Source organism: Bombus fervidus, chromosome 13 (genome assembly GCF_041682495.2).
Source record: "Bombus fervidus isolate BK054 chromosome 13, iyBomFerv1, whole genome shotgun sequence".
Classification (NCBI taxonomy): Eukaryota; Metazoa; Arthropoda; class Insecta; order Hymenoptera; family Apidae; genus Bombus; species Bombus fervidus.
Window position 1 is genome coordinate 8524930 of NC_091529.1, and position 19061 is coordinate 8543990.

Consider the following 19061-nt stretch of genomic DNA (forward strand, 5'->3'; position numbering starts at 1 on the left):
CGTGCATTTCTTCTTCCTTAAAACTTATCAAATTGTTTGCCGGACCTCCTTGCATAATCAAATTAATGTTATTAATAAAGTTTCACAAGTTACAAATTAATAGGCTCTCTTGTAGTAACAAGTTTGAAAAGCAAATGAAATAAAGCAAATGAAATAAACAAATATCAATATCTAATTATCCTATTTGATGTAAAATTGTAAAATTTCGAAAAAGAAATCTATAACCCACAACTTACAACTTTCCAACGTATTAATATTATTAATTGATAAATTATTGTGCAAAAGGACCTCGGTAGTTAAATTACGTTTCCTATAGACTTGTAATGATCTGTAAGGAGCTTTCTCTTGAAACTTTGTGGAGACAAGTTTGGGGGCCGGGTTGGAAATTGGAGAGGGCGCGGTGATGGTGTTTCTCCCTGGCTAAGCACAAAAATAAAAAGTATATAGAACAAATGGGCGGCTAAACTCGCCGTAGCATGGCATAATGATAACACGCTCGAATAATAAGGATAGCCAACAGAGGAGACAGGGTTGGATACGCACGCGTGGGCCTGCGTTTGGGGCCCGTCTTCCGCTTCCACTCCGATGAACGTTCTGGCTTTAACTCCGGCTCAGTTCCACTACGTGCTTCCAGCATTGTACTCCAACGTCCTAGATACACTCGATTTTACGTCCAGCGGGCTGTTTTCTTTTCTTCCTTCTCAACCATCGCTGCTTCCTGTACGTAATACGTCTATTCTCCTCAAATTATAATACTTAACAACTAATACCTAGCTTCAATAACATTTGGAAAAAAAATTGCGTGTTGTGAAAGAAAGTTTAATCGTGTCTAGCGAAGAACTTTGTTATGTGAAGTTGTTGATTTAAAATTTTGATGGTGGTTTATACAATAATCCTCATTAAAAAAAAAAAAAAAAAAACAGAACATTTTAAAATAATGATATAGAAATCTAAAATATGAAGAAAGATTATATCGAGAGTAAAATCCTCAAGTTTGTAAACTTACTTACGATGATATACAGCTGATTGTTATTGTTGAGCATAGGATGCAGTGGAATTCAATTTTCCGCTACAAATGATAACGAAAGTGATCAAATTATATTATAACGTATCAAAGTTTTAATTAGATGAAACATGACTTTGTTTGATCGAGACTATTGTACCTAGGGAAGAATAAAGAAGATTGATTTACTTGAATAAGTTTTGAATTGGTACTTATATTGTTGTGTTTTGTAGTAGTAAAAAACAGTGTAAAAAATTTAAATTTCATAAGGGATGTGAAAATGTTTTGGTGAGCTACCGATGATGGCGCTGCAGGATCTTCGCTGTCACGGAGTTTCCTTTGAATTTCACAACAGCTCACTTCGTCTTATGTTCTTCGACAGAGAGAATCTCGATGTTAATTGTAGACTATTGGATTAACTACGAACATCAACGCCATCTCTGGAACTATAATTTCAAATTTATTTGTTAATTTAAATTAAATGTGACAAGGTTTTAATTTTTTGCAAGCGTCGAATATTTGTGTTTTAAATTTCATCGAACTGAAGTGTACAGTGTTTACAGTGAAACTATTTTATTAAAGAAAGGAAAAGATATCCTAATTTTTTGTTATAAATAATTTTTTTTAATTCAATATGTACAGCTAATTGTGAATACGGAAGAAATAACAAAGTGATGTGATTTTACGAACTTTCGAAACAGCTCTCTCATTGTGATTCATTTGTCGCTAATTTGCTATAACTACCAATAATCGATCTAACAATCGATTATTTCGAAATAACATCGATTACATCAACGAACTAAAAATTGTAGTTATTTTGTGATACAATTAACAACGAACTTATGTCCACGAAATAAAACAATACAAATGAATAATTAAAAGAACAATTAATAATTCATCTGAAAATAAAATCGCTAATAACAACAAGACTAAAGCGTTATTGATAATGAACATCCAAATAATCAATGCAACTTTATAAAATGAAATACACTCTACAAAAAGTACATAAGTAAAATAAATAATTTTAATAAACATAATAGATACACAAGAAGTATCTCAACGAAGAAGAATTTTCAAGAAATATTCATTTAATTACAAATTAAATTACTACCTTCCAAGATGAAATTCACTTATCTCCAAAGTATCGCTGTGATCGTATTTCTGATAGTTGTTCGAATTACTGGCGAGCAAAGATTCGCGGAAACTCCAGCCCTGTATCAAGAAGTTTCTTCCGGTGACGATGTACAATTAAGGTGCAGGGTACAGGACAAACGGGGTCAATGTATATGGCAGAAGGACCGGAAACCAGTAGGTATGCATCCGGATAAGTACGAATGGGCCAGCGGACGCGGCAGCGATTGCACCCTTCTTATCAGGAGAGCCTCCCTCGACTTCGATGACGGCTACTGGGAGTGTCAAGTCACTTCTGGTGACTTCACGCGACAGGACGCCTTAACTTCCTTACCATCTCGTCTTTTAGTTAGGGGTAAGATTTAGTTGAAGAATTTTTAACAATTTTTCTATATAAATTGGCGGGGTTTGATAGTTTGATTAATCGCCGCTAGAGGGATAATACTTAATTCTTATTCTCGCAAGTTTTTAATGATTGAATTTTCTATACAGGGTACCCTAAATAAACCTATTACAAGCTATTTTCTCAGAAATTAATGAAGTTTGAAGCGAGTTTTAGGAGATAAAAGAGAGAGGTTAGAATTGTATTTCAATGGAAGATGATATCAATCTTTTTATTATTTGGATAAGTCTTACCAAACTGAGTAACATTTACCATTTTCCATTACGTATAGTTATATCAAGTGTACTTTCTAGTAATTTCTTTTGTATGGTTTATAAGCTTCATTATATTTTATAATAATTCTTATTTTGTTTTCTTAGATTTTATTATTTACTGTAGTTTTTTACTATTACTTTGTGTATTCAATTTACTTTTTAAAACCTTTTTTAACCTTCTGTATCTATTTCATATATATTTCTAGATACAGTTTACGCTTTGTTTAAATAAAACATTCCATAAATTGTTGTCTGTATTGAGTTGAACATACTGTTTTTGTTTATTTGTTTTTATTATAACTTTCCATTTATCTTTTTTTGTCTATTTCTTATGTGAAGCACTATTTGTTACTTAAGAAAATTGATCTCTAATATTTCACTGAACATTCCTTTTTTTCTATATTCACTGAAATCTAATCCCACATAAATAGCGGCACGTTTTACGCTTCCAAAAACCTTCCACTTCACTCTACCGTCATCATCAACCAAATTTCCATGACCTGCACCAGACCAAGAATTTTTTCATCCACTCGAGAGCTGTTCTTCGATACTAGCCTGCATCTGTACCATATCACCATCTTAAGATATCTAGAAAAAAGATACGGGAACAGGTTGCCCAGTTTTTCTAACGAAAATTCAGCTCTAAGAAAACACTTAAAAATCTTGAAATCTATCAACCCAGTAATCCAATTTCCACTGAAACACGGTCAGGACTACCGCTTTAGATGGATTGCATATTAATGTACATATGTAATATGTTTAAATTAAGAAATCAACAGAGGCTACTTAACGATCTGCGCACAACGTTCCACGAAACGTTAAATCGTTAAATAAGTGTGTACACTTAGTTTTAACGGAACGTTGGGTTTTTACGTCACCCTGACAGGTATCGCTTTCCACAAGCGTGAATGATCCTCGACGAATCGTACAAGTGGCTAATCAGATTCTGACGCCTCCTCAATGGAACGATGCAGATTTGGCGGTGCAATTTAAAATTCGCTAAACGCGGGCAACGGTGTGATGCAACGTGAACCAGTCGTTCCGTTCTACTTTCCTCTTAGCAGCTTAGATTTTTGCAACAACCGCTTTAACGAAAATTTTCTGTAGAATAGAATAACTCGACCGTGCATAGGATATTTTGATAATCATAGTATAGTCGACAAGGGGGTGAATCTAGGTGATAGAATAAATGTATAATAAATGTAGAATAAATCGTTTTCATTTGAGGGTTTGTCCTCGAGAGAGTCGACTTTACAAATTTGCCTAGTATATGTGAACTTGGCTAATTACTGTTTTGGTATGAATAAACAATCAGCAGGAGGTAAAATAAGTCAAAAGTGCGGAATAAAATCTTTCCGCTTAAGGGTTGGTTTTCAAGAAAGTAGCGTTTGGAATATGTTCAAATTTTCTTTGGAAATTTCACTTTCTCGCACAACTGTAGAATATTTAGTAGATAACATAAATTTCTATTCAAGTTCTATTTCTTTAGTTATATTAATAAAGCTATGAATTTGCATAAACATGTATGGTGTACTTATTGCGAGTCATAGAGAATATTCTTTTATTTGATATTAATGTGCTAGGGAAAGTAAAATGAAAGTGGATAATTTGGTTTAATTGCAATTATGAATGAAAATAAAAAAAATTGAAAGTTTCTCTCTTATTTCCGTTATTATTAAATGTCAATGTATTTCAGTAAAACCCCGCAAACCACGGTTGGAATATGGAGGGACGATTTTAAACTCCGCCCTAACTCTAAGGGAAGGCCAGGAAGTTACCATTTCCTGCGTATCAAGATATGGAAACCCACCGGCGCTTATCAAATGGTGAGTTCATTTAATTACTCCTTTATAAGGGTAAACCTAGCCCAACTCTGCATAATCGTTAGTAGAGTATACATGTTTCCTACATCTCGCATTTTATATCTATTATTTCATTTGACAAATCCTATAATCTCTGTCCCATATCTAATATAGGTACACAATCCTGTCTTTCTGCAAACAACATTTTGTTATCCTACAAGATGAGATTCGTCTGCCACAAATTTTTCATAAAAAATACATCGTTATATATTATAAAAGTAAAAAGATTCTTGTGAAATTACTAAAAAAATCGCCTTTTAATTATCAAGTAATTAATTTGATTAAAAAATGGTGAGGTGCAAAACTATTCTTTTCAATTTACTTCTGGTTCTCTGGCTACATTCATTCCAATTGTACACAGCAACAAAACACTTGTGCAACGGTACTGGCTATATTCCTATCGTTTTTGCAACGACTTTCGTTTGAAGGTATGCTAACTGTAGGCGAAATTACGTTGTTACTTTTTAAATCTAAATAAAATGTTAAGCACAAATCTAATAACAGAAATCAATACTTCATAAAAAGCAAAAATGAGCTCATTCCACTTCAAATTGATCAGTTTTTTTGTCAGTGGCATGGATCTTACTTAAAATGAAATATGATGTAATTTATATAAAGTTAGGAAGAGCTTATTACAGAATTTTTTACAGAAATACACTTAGGAATTTTTATCTCAAAAAGTTATTTGTCGAACCGAGTTGCCTCCTTTTTAGTTTCAATGTAAAAATTCGTAACAATGTTTTTTTTACATTGAAAGATTAATTTTATAATATTGAAAATTATAAACAATATCTTAGTTCATAAATTTCTTCTTGAAAATCAGGAGTCTAGAACTTAAGAAGAAATGCGACCACATTCCTGGAAGTTTCAGCTATAAAACAAATCCCTTTTTTAAAATGGAATTATCTAATGTAATTCTATGTTATTTATTGAGAATACTCCAATTGGCATTGACAAAAAGAATTCCCTAAAAAGTTCCCTCGTTTATACAACAAGACACTGACGTATACTTTGTATTTGCAGATTCTCTGGTTTCATGAAAACAGTGTTTCGCTAAGAGATAAAAAGTGCGGTTCACAAAGGCTATAGACGAGGCAAGAACCCATAACGCGGTGTTTACGCAGCGGAGAGGTTTGCTAGCAGCTTCTTTTTTCATGTCATGGTCTAGTGATCAGCTAGCCACACCTCATCTAAATTCTTATAACATAAAACTCACTTCTGTACCGATCATCATGTTCGCATGAGCGGCGTTACAATTTCCACGATCGCCTGGCCGCCGTGAATGCACGTGTTACGCGATGTAAACACATCCGCGGAACGTTTTAATCTGATCTTCAAACGATATATAATCCTAATTGCTAATTTAAGTCGCTACTTTCATTTTGTGCCTTTGGTATAGTCGTTAAAGTTATAAATGAGATTAATATGTATTGTTCAATTTAGTCCACATCTGACAAATTTACGATTTAATTTACTAGCTTGTTCCAAAAGTTTCTTTCGTTTTATAAGGAAATAATAGATACACAACGATTTTTCGTTTTATATTATTTTACTGAATTATGTATGATCCACATTGTTCTATTGGAACAATGGACCATATGTAATAATATTTGTAATTTACAGCGGCGGACAAAAGAGAGATTATACAAAGTGTTTTAAATATAGTATATTTTTAGATTTTTGTTTCAGATCTTTTAAATTTATTGTTTGCTCATTTATAATGAAAGAATTCATAACGAACAATGAATAAATATACTGTATACTATAGAATTAGACGACTGTCGATAATATGGTAAAAATATTTAGTACAAAAGTAAGATACTAAAATTTATAGCGTATCAATAGCATATTTTTAGATTTTTGTTTCAGATCTTTTAAATTTATTTTTTGTTCATTTATAATGAAAGAATTCATAACGAACAATGAATAAATATACTGTATACTATAGAATTAGACGACTGTCGATAATATGGTAAAAATATTTAGTACAAAAGTAAGATACTAAAATTTATAGCGTATCAATTTTAAACTTTCTTCCATCCGTAACTGCATATTACTTCCGGTACACTGAATTTTATAGCACGATTATCTCCTGCGTGAAATTAGAAATCTGTTGACTCTTTCAAATTGAGAAACAGATTAATTAATTGCATTTAGGTATTTGAGAAGTTTATCCTTTTTTATCTATAAAAGTAAAAAGGATATTTTGTGACCGAAAATTTCATCGCTATAGATCGTTGATCGCTTAGTTAGAAAGCGCAAACGATTTAAGTTAGACGAGGAAGTGGTACGAGTGGGGGACAAGTTTCACTGGTAATTGTCCGTGAATCGGATTCGATCCGTTTCATTTTTCACGGAATTCTATCTCTCAAACGATTAACGTTTATTTCAAGAATTGAAAAAAATGATTTCTCTCTTCGCTGGAAATCATTTCATAGAATAAAAAACAAGTAAAAAGAATTCTGCCTCTAAGCTAGCGGCAAATTAAATTACTAATAAATTATACTAAAATAGAACATTCCCTGTACAGATTTTTTTGTTTAACTAGAAAGATTTAAGTAAAAAAAATTAAGTAGAAGATTTCTATCACGTTTCAAGATGTAATACTTCACGTGATAATAATATGAAGACATATATAAATATATCTAAGCTAAAAGTATCGTAATATTTAATAGATAAAAGAAATCTCTATTTAGGTTTCACTTCCTCCATTCGTTTAATCATTTTGGTAAAAATATGAATTTCTATATACATCCACAGTATGAATAGTAAATTTTCACTCAAGTCAATTCATAGTCTGCGCGTTTCACTATTCTATGTATTTTTTATGTCTTCGGTGTCATCGGTGCCTGTAAAAGAAACAACTCACAGGAAAGAGACTCGGAACAGTGAATTTCACTTACGTGTACCGGTGTATTCTTTTCCCATTCGTTGGAAACGAATCGAATGTGGAACGAAGAGAGCCAGAACAGTTCCTAATTTCACACTTGGTCTTGCGTTCGTAGAAATGATGCCGGCCGTTGTAACGGGGCGAGGTAACAGCGACTCTTTTTACAGCCTTTAATAGGCACGCTGTCTAAATAATTCGTCGTTTCTCATATTTTTTCCTTTTACTCTTTGTCTCTTCCTCTTTGCTGCATTTCGCTGAAGATGCAGCGGCAAGCGTAATTATGCAGATTGTAGCCATAGAAGCGGAGAAACTGGCCGCGGGCATAGTCTCCCCGTGAATCACTCTAGAAAGGGTATAAACCTTGAATATCGGTATTCGTGGGAAATTGCTAAACCGCTTTCCGGAAACTTGGGCGTAACGGCTGTTGCGATTAGGATGGAGCAGTGACGACATTTTCTACCTGCAATTGTACAAATTTTATTAGAATATATCGATAGTTTTGTAAATAATTGAGTTCGAAAATTTTTAGCCGATTGGTGAGATTATAAGTCATTTTTTTCTTTTTTTTTTTTTTTTGTTTATGGTTGCGGAAGTTCTTCCAAGTATTTTGTATCGAAGAATAAGTATATTAAAGAATTAATTTGGAGTTATTCAGAAAAGTGTTATTTGTTTGTTTAGCATTCAATTAGGAGCTTGAGTCATATGATAGAGTTTTGATGTTACCCTTAGAGTTTCATACTAATAATTGATCATCATATTAAAATATTGTAAATCTTTAATGATGAACTCTAGTTAATGTTTGTTTGTAACACCAATTACTCTGTGATACATTTTCATTCATGCCAAATATAAAGTAGCTTCCAACGTAAGAACAAGCTTCAAATATATTAAAAATATTTAAATGATAAGATATTAAACATACTTATGGAACCAACATTAAGCTGATAGATAGGTATTAAACATATGACTGAAACCAAGCATTAGTTTGACAATTAGCTTTAGTAAACAGTAGAAGGATTGAAAAACAAGCTAATGAACAATATTGGAGTTCTAGTCATACTGCGATAGATATGCAGTATGAATACATCATTCATTCTCCATAAGTATATGAGAACATCCTTGACTCACTTTCGGTACATGTGAATCTTAGCAAATATAACAATTCACCCTATTTATTTTAGAATTAACATATATAAAACATAGGTGTATGTATACTATCGAAAAGTTTAAAATCACTACATACTTCACATAATTTAAAAATTTAAGAGAAAAAGGTCGACTTAGAATTGGAATTCTGTTACTATAGGAAATTCTGTTACTTTAGCCAAGAATTTATCAAGATGAAGAATAATTCTAAAATTAAATATGACTATTTCCTAACATAAAAAGTAAACCTTGATTTACATTAATCTTAATATTGATAAAAATGTAATGTTAAAATTGCCAGAAAATTGAGAAATATGTAGCTGCGTCTAAAGAAATGGTTTCAAATGTTTTACCCTTAGTGTATATTTATTATAAAAAAACCTTTTAATATCAATTGTTTGTCCTTTACACAGGTACATAGGAGGGGATGAAGTAGAACCATTAAGGGAGCAAACAAACGCGACAGAAGTGGATAGTCCGAAAACCTGGGCAGCCCACAGCCTCCTCCGTGTCCGTGGACAAAGGGAAAACCATGGTCTGCCGATTCGGTGCATCACGATGCATCCATCCAGCGTCGTTCCAACATCTGCGGAAACACGACTGGATGTGCATTGTATGTATATTCCATGTACTTTTGTACAACTGATATTAGACAAGTTTCTATCGATGCAGAATAGAAACAATCGTAGTATTTGCAATTCACGCTACACTTCACTTTTGACCATTCCAGTGAATACACATCAGAACTCTATGGTAGATGATAATCTTTCCTTTCATAAAGTAGAAATCTAATATTAGATCTGAATTTCTAACGATTGGAGTTAGGTAGATGATGATTTGACCAGTTTCTATTTGTAAGAGTACCCTGTTTGGAAAGTAGCAATGTTTCGGCGTAAGATATTAGAAAAATGGTCATTTGTGTAACTTATGAGTTGGAATTTTTCCTTCTTTATACAAAATTGTCGAGAAGCGATCATTTCGAGGTTTCAGATTTTCTGTATAGTATAGCGCATATTTTCAAAGATAAATGCGTTAAAATTTCTTTTAAAATTGGGATATGTTTTTTAGAATTGGAATTACATCTCAAATTTCTTACGATCCTAATTCTTTTTATAGGAAAGACTAAAAATAATTCTTTGAATAATCCATCTACTAAATCTTCAACTTTTATCTAAAAGTCTTTAAAAATTGATTATATTGTTTGTGCTCCATTAAAAGAAAAATAATGTTCAACCATTACTAAATTATATGTATATCAAATTTCAGACTCCCCAGATGTAAGAATAGAAACGAAGCCCCGACTCCTGGTGGCGGCACTGGAGGATTCGGCTAGCTTTATGAGCCTGAAATGCTTCGCGGATGGCAATCCCAGCGGAACGATCAAGTGGTTCAAGGATTCAACTCCCATCGCGGTAACAAGCAACGTGGTGGCGTTGATGCTAAACAGAACGCAGCAGAACGGCACGATGACCGGCTCCGAGTTGAGATTCGAGCCGGTCAAGAGAAACGATGCCGGTCTCTATTCTTGCAAGGCGGTCAACGTTATCGGTGAAAGCACCGCGGCTAACTATAGACTGGACGTACAATGTTAGTCCGACTTTTACCATGATACTTATTTCTTTTTCCTTCTTTTTCTTTTACGAACAACAACCATCGTGATCAACAACGAGAACACGTCAATTTGGCTACTTTCCTCGCCTAACTATGCTGTACTTTTGTTCTAAGCGCTTTTCAGACAGAGAAACGGTTGGATAGAATAATGGCAGTTGTGTGCTCATTGACATGAACGTCCATTTGTCATTTATTAGCGGTAGCGTTACGGTTTGCTTTAAATAATAGTTATGGGTTTCTCCCTGTGATGAATCGTGGCTTCTTTTCTAGACCACTGTAGTCTCCTTTCATTTAGAATAATTATTTCTTTAATCCTTCCGACTCTAGTGCGATGATATTATCTGTTGCTGGATATTTTTCTGATACAGTACATTTTCTGATTTTTCTGAGAAGTACATTTTCTATTTAAAGAAAAGTTATGAGATCTACCCTTTTTGCAAATTTGAAGAATCTTATTATATTACTGTAATTATTCTTGATTGATAGTGATCACCATCAATTACCTTCAAATCTTATTTAAGTCTTCTATTTTTAGATGGTCCCAGATTAAAATCAGAAGATCCTAGTTACAACGACACGGCGCAAAAATTCGAAGAAACGACTCTGCTTGGTACAAGCTTGGAACCCTTCGAGTGTATAGATTTCGAAGCAAATCCTCCACCTCAATATCGATGGGTGCATCTTCGTGGTGGCGTGACGGAGACCATTGAGAATCCGCTGCAGACCAAAGACGGTGGTAAACGTTTACATTTGAAGAACGTGATGTGGTCCGACGAAGGGGAATATCGATGCGTGGCATTCAATGTGATCAACGGAGTGCGGAGAGAAATGCCCAGCGAGGCTCGTTACGTGCTCCACGTAACCGGACCGCCTGAGATACAGGCGAGGCCGTCTTCCGGTGGAAAGGGTATTTACGAGTCTCTAGGATGGGCCGGAGAATCGGAACACACTTTGAAGTCTCGCTTTTGTTCGAGACCTCCTCCTAGACTCGTTGCTTGGCAATGGGGAAGCTCGCATATCAGAGCTGGTGAGTGCAAAAACAAAATATGTTTGTTAATAGTGGAGCTTTCTAAAAAAAAAGGTTTATAGCTGCAGCATATATTTTTTAGCCAAATAGACAATTTCTTCTTTTTCTAGGCGAGAGTATTCATCCAAAATACGAAGCATTATCATTAGAGCATATCAAGGAAAACGATATGCCAACTAATTGCTACTGGGCGAAGCTAATGATCAAGGATCTCCAAATAGAGGACGCTAGAATATACACCCTCTTAGTAGAAAGCGAAAAGGGTAGAGATTCCACTAATATCAAACTAACTATTCGTGACCCAACGGAGATGAGAGTAATTGCAGCAGCTGCTGCAATAGGGCTATTGTTTCTTCTTCTTCTAATATCCATTGCTGTATATTCATTGTTAAGATTGAAGAATAGAAGATATCGTCGAGAAGAAGATGGTAGCATTGCTGCAGATGCATTATATAGCAACACACCTACAGCAGATAGACAAAAGAATATGAACTCATCTCAAAATAAAGCATATGTGAGAAAGACGAACACGGAGGGTGGATTGGCTGTTACGTATGATTATGACCAGATCACGAAGCAGGTGCGCGCCATGAGTCCAGAAGCACTGAAAGTCAGGCGAGCACCAGCTGTTCTTCAACCACCAACCATTGTATAACTGTTGATATGCTCATTGCCATGACGATCGTCGATGACTGACGGTGAACTGTTCTACTGTGACTTACCTGTTACTGACCATATTGTGTAGATCCGTCTTCACTAAAAACAGGTCATATTTTATATTAATTGTGATCGAAAATTGAAATAGTAGAATTCATAGACCCTCTGTGGTAATGCTACACAATCTCCATTTATTTTTTCCTTAAAGATGAAGTTTATATAAAATTTGGCAATGTTATTGGTATATTGCCACAAATAAAATTCAATAGATGTGATAATTTCATTACAAATGATATTAACTGTGAGTACTTGACTGATTGATTTGGAGGAATTTTCTATTTTATTAATTGGGAATTGAATTATTTGTTGTTGCTATTATTGTTATATTTTAAATTGACTTTAAGCTTTATTAATGTAATTTTGTAGTAAGTAGATACTAGATTTGTAATATTGTTTATGCAACATAAATGCATTTTTATATCAATGTACTCTGGAATTATATTTTTAGTATTCGCGTGACTGATCTCGTTGTTGAACATCGTTTCCCTTGTTAGATACTCAGAGTCTTACATCGATACTTATTTTTGCGACGATATGTTTGTGTAAAAAAGAATGCCAAATAAATATATGTACATATTAGATAATTACGTAAAGAAAATGCTAAATGCACTTAGTGCTATAGGAAATACTTAGCTAATTTTAATAGTACTGTATATGATGAATCTTGCACTATAAAGTAACATTGTGTTCAGTGCAATAATGCAGCATTGCATCACATTAATTTAGTATAATGTATTGTTAATTCCAAAGCGTACTATTAAAAGATATTATAGTAAATTTTATAGAAATAGATTTTGGGATTTTAAATATATCATCTATTAATTTAAATTTCTCTTTTATTTATTTAATATCTTTTAAACTTTCGATCATTGACATCTTGGCGCAAAATAAGATGTCCTACGTAACTATGAAATAGCATTGACGAACCTACATAATACATAATCAATCTTTATGTAGCATTAAATACATTTTACACATTGTAATATTTCATCATAAAAAAGAAAAGATATTTATAATCGGTAATCTTCGAGAACGCATAATTTTTCCGTTTTTCTAAAAAAAATATGATATGTATACATATCTCTGGTATTTTAATTACATTATAAATTCATTGGTCCCGAACAGGCGTTTCCAAATATATAAGTATTTGCAATACATATATTACTGACATCTATAAAACTTAAACCTTACATTATTCGCGCAACTGCATATTCCTCTTCCATACACTTCAATGTTCCTCTTAAAGTCAGGTACACTTTAAATAAATTCAGTAACATTCATTGCGTGTAAGGTGTAATTCTAACATATTTCTTTTCTTTGTAGCTTTACGGTGCATCTAAAGAAATCAACGAAACAATTGAACGATCGTAATAACTATGATAAATTTCCATAAAGTCCATATGGTGCATAGTAGATTTTTCAAAAATGGAGGATTGATCTTTGTATAACAATGATTCTTTAAAAATTATTTGTCCAACAGTCGCTTTTCCTTCTCTTTTTAATATTTTTTTTAATCCCTGACATATCAGACATATTTGCACATTTCAACGCAAGTAAAAAAGAAAAATAATAGAAAAATGCAAGTTCTCCATATATTTCATACATTCTATATCGACTTTAACATTAGAGTTGAACATGCCACAGAACTTCTTAGAAGTTATCGTTGTAATGTATACTTCTTGAATATCAGGGATTCATTCAGATATATTGCTCTCAAAATTAGGTCAAATTGTAACTTCATATACCATTAGAACCAAATATTCTCTTCATTCGTGTTATGGTTTCTATATAGCTTTCCTTTTATACATGATCAACTCAATGTATTATTAAATAACGTGAACGATAAAGTTTAATTTGTATAGTACACAAAAATATATATAATTTACAGGAATTCTCTCATGTATCATGCTACAAAAATAGCACGTACACGTGTCTTTTCTGACTCGAAGGAGCTTAATCTCGGTTTTGTTCCATGAAAACTTGTACGCTCGTTACAGACATATTCTGTATGCGTAAATATTGTCATCAATAGGATTACGATTGAGGTTTCTTGCGTCTGCCAAATAGATTACTTAAAACAGAGCTTCGTTTGTAATCGCGGTCCTTGCGATTATTACCCACGCTATGTTCACTTTCTGATCCACTTTCGCTAGTTCTTCTACTTTCCACGTTCGTGAGGGGTTGAGAATTTTGTGGAACTGCTGGAGGAGGTACATATGATGGCGGTAGAGAAACTGGTCTACCTGTGAAGGTTGAATTATTCTGTTGCACACCCTATAACAGATAAAAATATGTTTTAAGATCTAAATTCTGAATTTGGTATCTTAAATCTTTCTTCATTTCTAACTTTATCTCCTTTTCTTCTTTTATTCCTATAGTCCTATCAAATGAATAAAGAAGATAAATGAACAGTAATGGACCAATAGCTGCTTTGTAAGGATCTAATTAATTTTAATTGGTAAACACGTTTGAGTTTTGTATAACATACTTTATGAATGTTCTTATCAAGAAGCCAATAATTTAGTTATAAAAGAATTTATAATACTGATTTTATGTTGGTTTCATGTTGGCTTCTATTTAAATCTATTTAAATCTATTTAAATATATAATTACCTCTCTGGATCTTGCGATTCCATAAGAAACATTTCCATAAGCTGTAATAGAAAATAATATTTATTATTTTTTCTGTTAAGATGACTCTGTTAATCTTATGCAATTATTAATGCAGAAAACTTTTATCTTAAATAGATATTATTAGGAAGACAATTTAGGATAGATAAAAACACAAAATTGGAAGGTTGAACAAAACATGCAAGAATGATTCGCTGACAAACAATTAACAACGACTAACCAGGATCATGAGGAACACTCCACTGAGCTATTCTGGTTGGTGGAGGGGCACTTGATGGCAAGGGAGGTGCTAATTCTACAAAATAACGACATACAATGAAAACAAGGGATCTCCTACACATACGCAAATGTAATTATAAGGGTTTCCTAAGTACCTTGCGAAGTATTAAGATCCGCGCTACTTTGTCTATGCCAGGTTGTAGTCGATGAATACTGACTGGAACCGTTATGATTCAAGGTTGCGCTACGTTGTTGATAAAAACTGGATCTTCCTTGTTCAATGTCTACAAAACCACAAGAATATCATATTCCAATTACTATTTCATATTCTTCTAATCAACTCATTCAAAAAAAGTGCATAAAATTAATATACCATCGCGTCTGTATTGAGGAATAGCTTCTGAACTAGGTGATCGCATTGGAATAGGAGGTGGTGCTCCTCTTGGAGGAATAGGTGGTTTATCTCCAGAATTTGATTGATACTGGTCCCTTTGACTTGCTAGTTGCTCTTGTTGTATCATTTGTTGCTGCTGCGCAAGCAATTGTAGCTGTCTGTGCATTTGCAAGAACTGTGTTTGGGTCTGAGGTGATTCGTTTCTTTGCGAAGCTACGAACTCAGCACTACTCTGTGATTCACGTTTCTGTTGATTTTGCCTGTGCATCTGGAGGAATTCAATCTGCACGTTGCTTGTAGAGTGTTGATTCGGTACATCGCGTCTAATTACAGAATTCTTTCGTTCCAGTTCAGGAGTCGAAGCGTGACTGCTACTAGTTGAGACATTATCATCAGCATGTTCTATAGACACATTCTGCAACCTCTCCAAACTTTCCTTTTGCGATTCGTCGTAACTTAACAATTGCATACTAGGAGGTAACTTGGCGTGGAATGATATCTTGTTCACCCAGTCTTCCATTTCCTGTTGACTTGGTGCCAAGAACAAAAATTCTGATCCATCTGTACATTTCAACCTGAACACGTTTTTCTTCTTGGTATAGTCATCCGCTTTCTCGCATATGGCATTGAAGATGGTGATAGGAGCAGTGGCTGCCTTGCTCAGTGAGAAATCTTCCATATCTTTGAAGAAACACAGAAGTTGCCCACATAATACAGTATAGTATTGTTTCCAGGAACGCACTGCTGCCTTCTTGCCAGCACTTTGAAGCTCATGTTTCCTCTCTAACAAACCTTGAATCTCTACTGGTGGAAGGGCGTCCATATTCTCCATCCTTTGAAGTTTCCTGAAGCTTTGAGTCCTCCTTCTGGTCGTGAAACTAGGCGTTCTCTTCGGTTTCTTTGTATCTACCTTCATGCTCTCTGCTCTTTTAATGTCAGGAGTCGTTCTTCTCAATTTTTCACCAAATACATGTGATAGCCCATGTGATTTTTGAGGCGTTGAGTCTAGGCCTTCAGTTGCAGTAGAAGTTTTTAATGGTGATAATTTGTTAATAGACTCATGTTCATCGGTCGTTCCATTGACTTCATCGTGCACAGTACGGTGTGGACTATCTAGTAGTCTCCTTCGTTCTTCCTCACGTTTCCTTTCTTCCGTTATTCTTTGTACCTCCTTCCGTTTTCGTTCTTCTAGACGAGCACGCTCTATTCTTTCTTTTTCTGCCTGTCTGGCTGCCATCTCTGCCTCTTGTTGTTTCTGGAACGCCTCTTCCAACATAGTTATACGTCTAAGTGCATTAAACCTCTCTTCTTGAGCTTCGATAGTCTTCTCAAAGTCTTCATGCTTTCTTATGAATTCCTCCACCTGTGAAATACTTTCTCCCAGTTTCCCATCATTCAACATTGGCTCCCTACTCACTATCCAGTTCTCCAGTGTCTCTGCTTCTCGTTTGAACAACTGGGTATCCAGATTCTGTTCATAGATGTGTCTTCTTTGCTCCCAAGTGTCTTTCAAGAGCTGTTGTCTGTGTTGCAGGACAGATATCTTGTCTTCTATTTCCTTTGCCAAGAAATGACCTTCTTCTATCAATTCCTGGCCCGTTTTGTAAAATTTGTCAAAGGCTTCGTTGCGTGTTTCAATTTCTGCTTTGTACTCGTTGTGTCTCAATATCAGTGCTTCTGCGCCTGGCACGTCACGAGCCAATTCAGGGGCGGTTACTTTGGCTACCATCTCATTTATCCAGGATATCAGGTCTCTGTATTCACCCAAGTATGTCTGTAGTTGTTCCGCTTGGGATAACTTGCTCCTCCTTTGAGCTGCTTTTTCTAGTAATTCATTCCAGGTTGCTTCAGCTTCTTGGTGCTTCACTTCTATGTGCGAACGAGCATCTGGGAATAATTCAATTAATCTCGAAGCCTCGTCCATTAGCAGTTCAACCTAAAAACAACATTGTTTCAATTAATATATGATAAATTATAATTTATCTCATAAAGAAGATATATTTATGATATACCTGTTCTTTAACAGCACCCAAATCAGTTTCGAATCCTTGATGTTTCCTTACCAAAGCTTGAATTGTTTCTAAATCATGACCATAACCATCGGAACTGAGAGTAGTCTCTTTTTCTTGAATCCACGAAATAGTTTCATCCGCAGTTCTGTCGAACATGTGCACCTGTTTTGCTCCAGCTAGTGCATCTTGTCGTGCATGCGCTAATTCCTTCAGATCTTCCCATTGTTGTTTGGTCTCGTCGATTTTCATCAATATTTTAGCATTCTCTGGATTATTTTCCTGTATTAATCTTTGTCCTTCATCCAGTACTGCTGATACTCGACCTTCGCTTGTTGTTAAACCGGCTAAAAAGTTGTCAAATATCTGAATGAGAAGCTCAACGTGTTCTACGTCACAACCGTAATCTTCTGAGGCTGCAACCTATATAATAAATTAATTTTATTTATTTTAATATCAATAGAATTAATCCTGGCTTAAGTTAGATTATCCTACAAGGACAATATGTGTAGGTTTTTGGATAAGAAACTTACAGTTGTCTGATCTCCAATCCATTCAATTACTTCATCTGCTTGCCTGATGAACTTAAAGAACTTCTCGCTCTCACGCAATCTTTGAGATCGATACTCTTTCAATTTCTGCAATTCTTTGAACTTCTGTTCGATCTCTGATTGTTTTTGTGTAATGTTCTTGCTATCAAAATGATGTCTATCTATCAATCCGTGTGAAAGTTTCTTTAAGTTCCCAATAGTGTTTTCAAAGCCAATTAAGTCTCGTTCTATCTCTTCCAGTTTCTTCAACAGAGACTGAACAGAATCTTCGTCTTTTCCATAGTCTGTGGCAGTTAATTGTGGATGTTTCTCTTTTATCCATTGCTCTGCTTCTGCTGCTTCAGCATAGAACTAAAAGGACAAAAACACTATAAACTTCTGTATAGTAAATTTAATTAATTCAAATTATTCAAATAATTCTTACCATCTGTGACTCAACAGCATCAAGTAGACGCAGTTTTCTAACGCTAGCTAAATCTTTGAGATGCGATAATTTATCTTGCAATTCTTGCGACAACTTTTCAATCTTTTCTGAAGCAAAATGGCCACTTCTCACCATAATCGTAGCTCTGCTTACCAAAGACGCAACTACAGGTTCTCTGGAAATTAATTCCGCCTCTAGAGCATGATGTTTCTTCTGTAGCCGCTGCACGGTGGTTAGAGAACTTCCTAGATCACTGCTTGCAGCCAGAGGTTCTTTTTCAGACAACCAATGCATCTCATCTTCAACATCCCTTGCAAATTGATGGAGTAATTTAGCATCTTCCAAATTGTCCCTTCTTATCTGTATTGGTTCTTGCAAACTATGGTATCTATTTATTATAACCATCGCCCTTTCTTGTATCTCGTCACACATGAAATGATTTGACTTCTGGAAACTCGTTGCTGTCTCTTTAATTGATTCACAAGCTTCGTTATGACCCAGAACATCATTTTCCAAATTCGTATGTCTCTTTAATAAGTTGGCTACACTGGATAAGTCTTTCCCATGATCTTCTGACTGCAATTGAGTTTCCACTTCATCCATCCATGCCTCAAATTCGTCCAAACTTCGCCTGAAGAGCAAAGCTTGGTAAGCATCGTTTAATCTATTCTTCTTTAGTTCACTGGTTTCTTGGAGTAAACGCCATTCTGCTTCTAACTCGTCTAGACGTTCTTGAATGCTCTTCGATGCGTAATGCTTCTCCTCAATTAGTGATTCACCTGATAGAAA

The 19061-nt window shown here is 34.6% G+C and overlaps 2 protein-coding genes across 5 annotated transcripts in view; one reads left to right on the forward strand and one right to left on the reverse strand.

The window, feature by feature from the left end:
* The first annotated feature begins 1431 nt into the window (after nucleotides 1-1431).
* Nucleotides 1432-12170, forward strand: LOC139993800 (synaptogenesis protein syg-1). The gene is made up of 6 exons (XM_072015870.1): nucleotides 1432-2489; nucleotides 4488-4617; nucleotides 9103-9302; nucleotides 9956-10276; nucleotides 10836-11327; nucleotides 11438-12170. The coding sequence occupies exons 1-6, from the start codon at nucleotides 2123-2125 to the stop codon at nucleotides 11980-11982; spliced, it is 2055 nt and encodes a 684-aa protein (XP_071871971.1). The 5' UTR covers nucleotides 1432-2122; the 3' UTR covers nucleotides 11983-12170.
* A 692-nt stretch (nucleotides 12171-12862) lies between these two features.
* Nucleotides 12863-19061, reverse strand: part of Kst (spectrin beta chain, non-erythrocytic 5 kst) — a 60210-nt gene continuing 54011 nt past the window's right edge. For 3 of the 4 annotated variants that reach the window (XM_072015834.1, XM_072015832.1, XM_072015831.1), the window contains 8 exons: nucleotides 18273-19051; nucleotides 17831-18199; nucleotides 17301-17720; nucleotides 15268-17224; nucleotides 15050-15178; nucleotides 14896-14970; nucleotides 14658-14698; nucleotides 12863-14318 (listed from right to left, as the gene is read on the reverse strand). In XM_072015834.1, coding sequence (XP_071871935.1) covers nucleotides 14079-14318; nucleotides 14658-14698; nucleotides 14896-14970; nucleotides 15050-15178; nucleotides 15268-17224; nucleotides 17301-17720; nucleotides 17831-18199; nucleotides 18273-19051 — 4010 coding nt within the window. In that variant the 3' untranslated portion in view covers nucleotides 12863-14078. The remainder of the gene's footprint in view (nucleotides 14319-14657; nucleotides 14699-14895; nucleotides 14971-15049; nucleotides 15179-15267; nucleotides 17225-17300; nucleotides 17721-17830; nucleotides 18200-18272; nucleotides 19052-19061) is intronic. The other variant, XM_072015833.1, reaches the window with a different exon arrangement.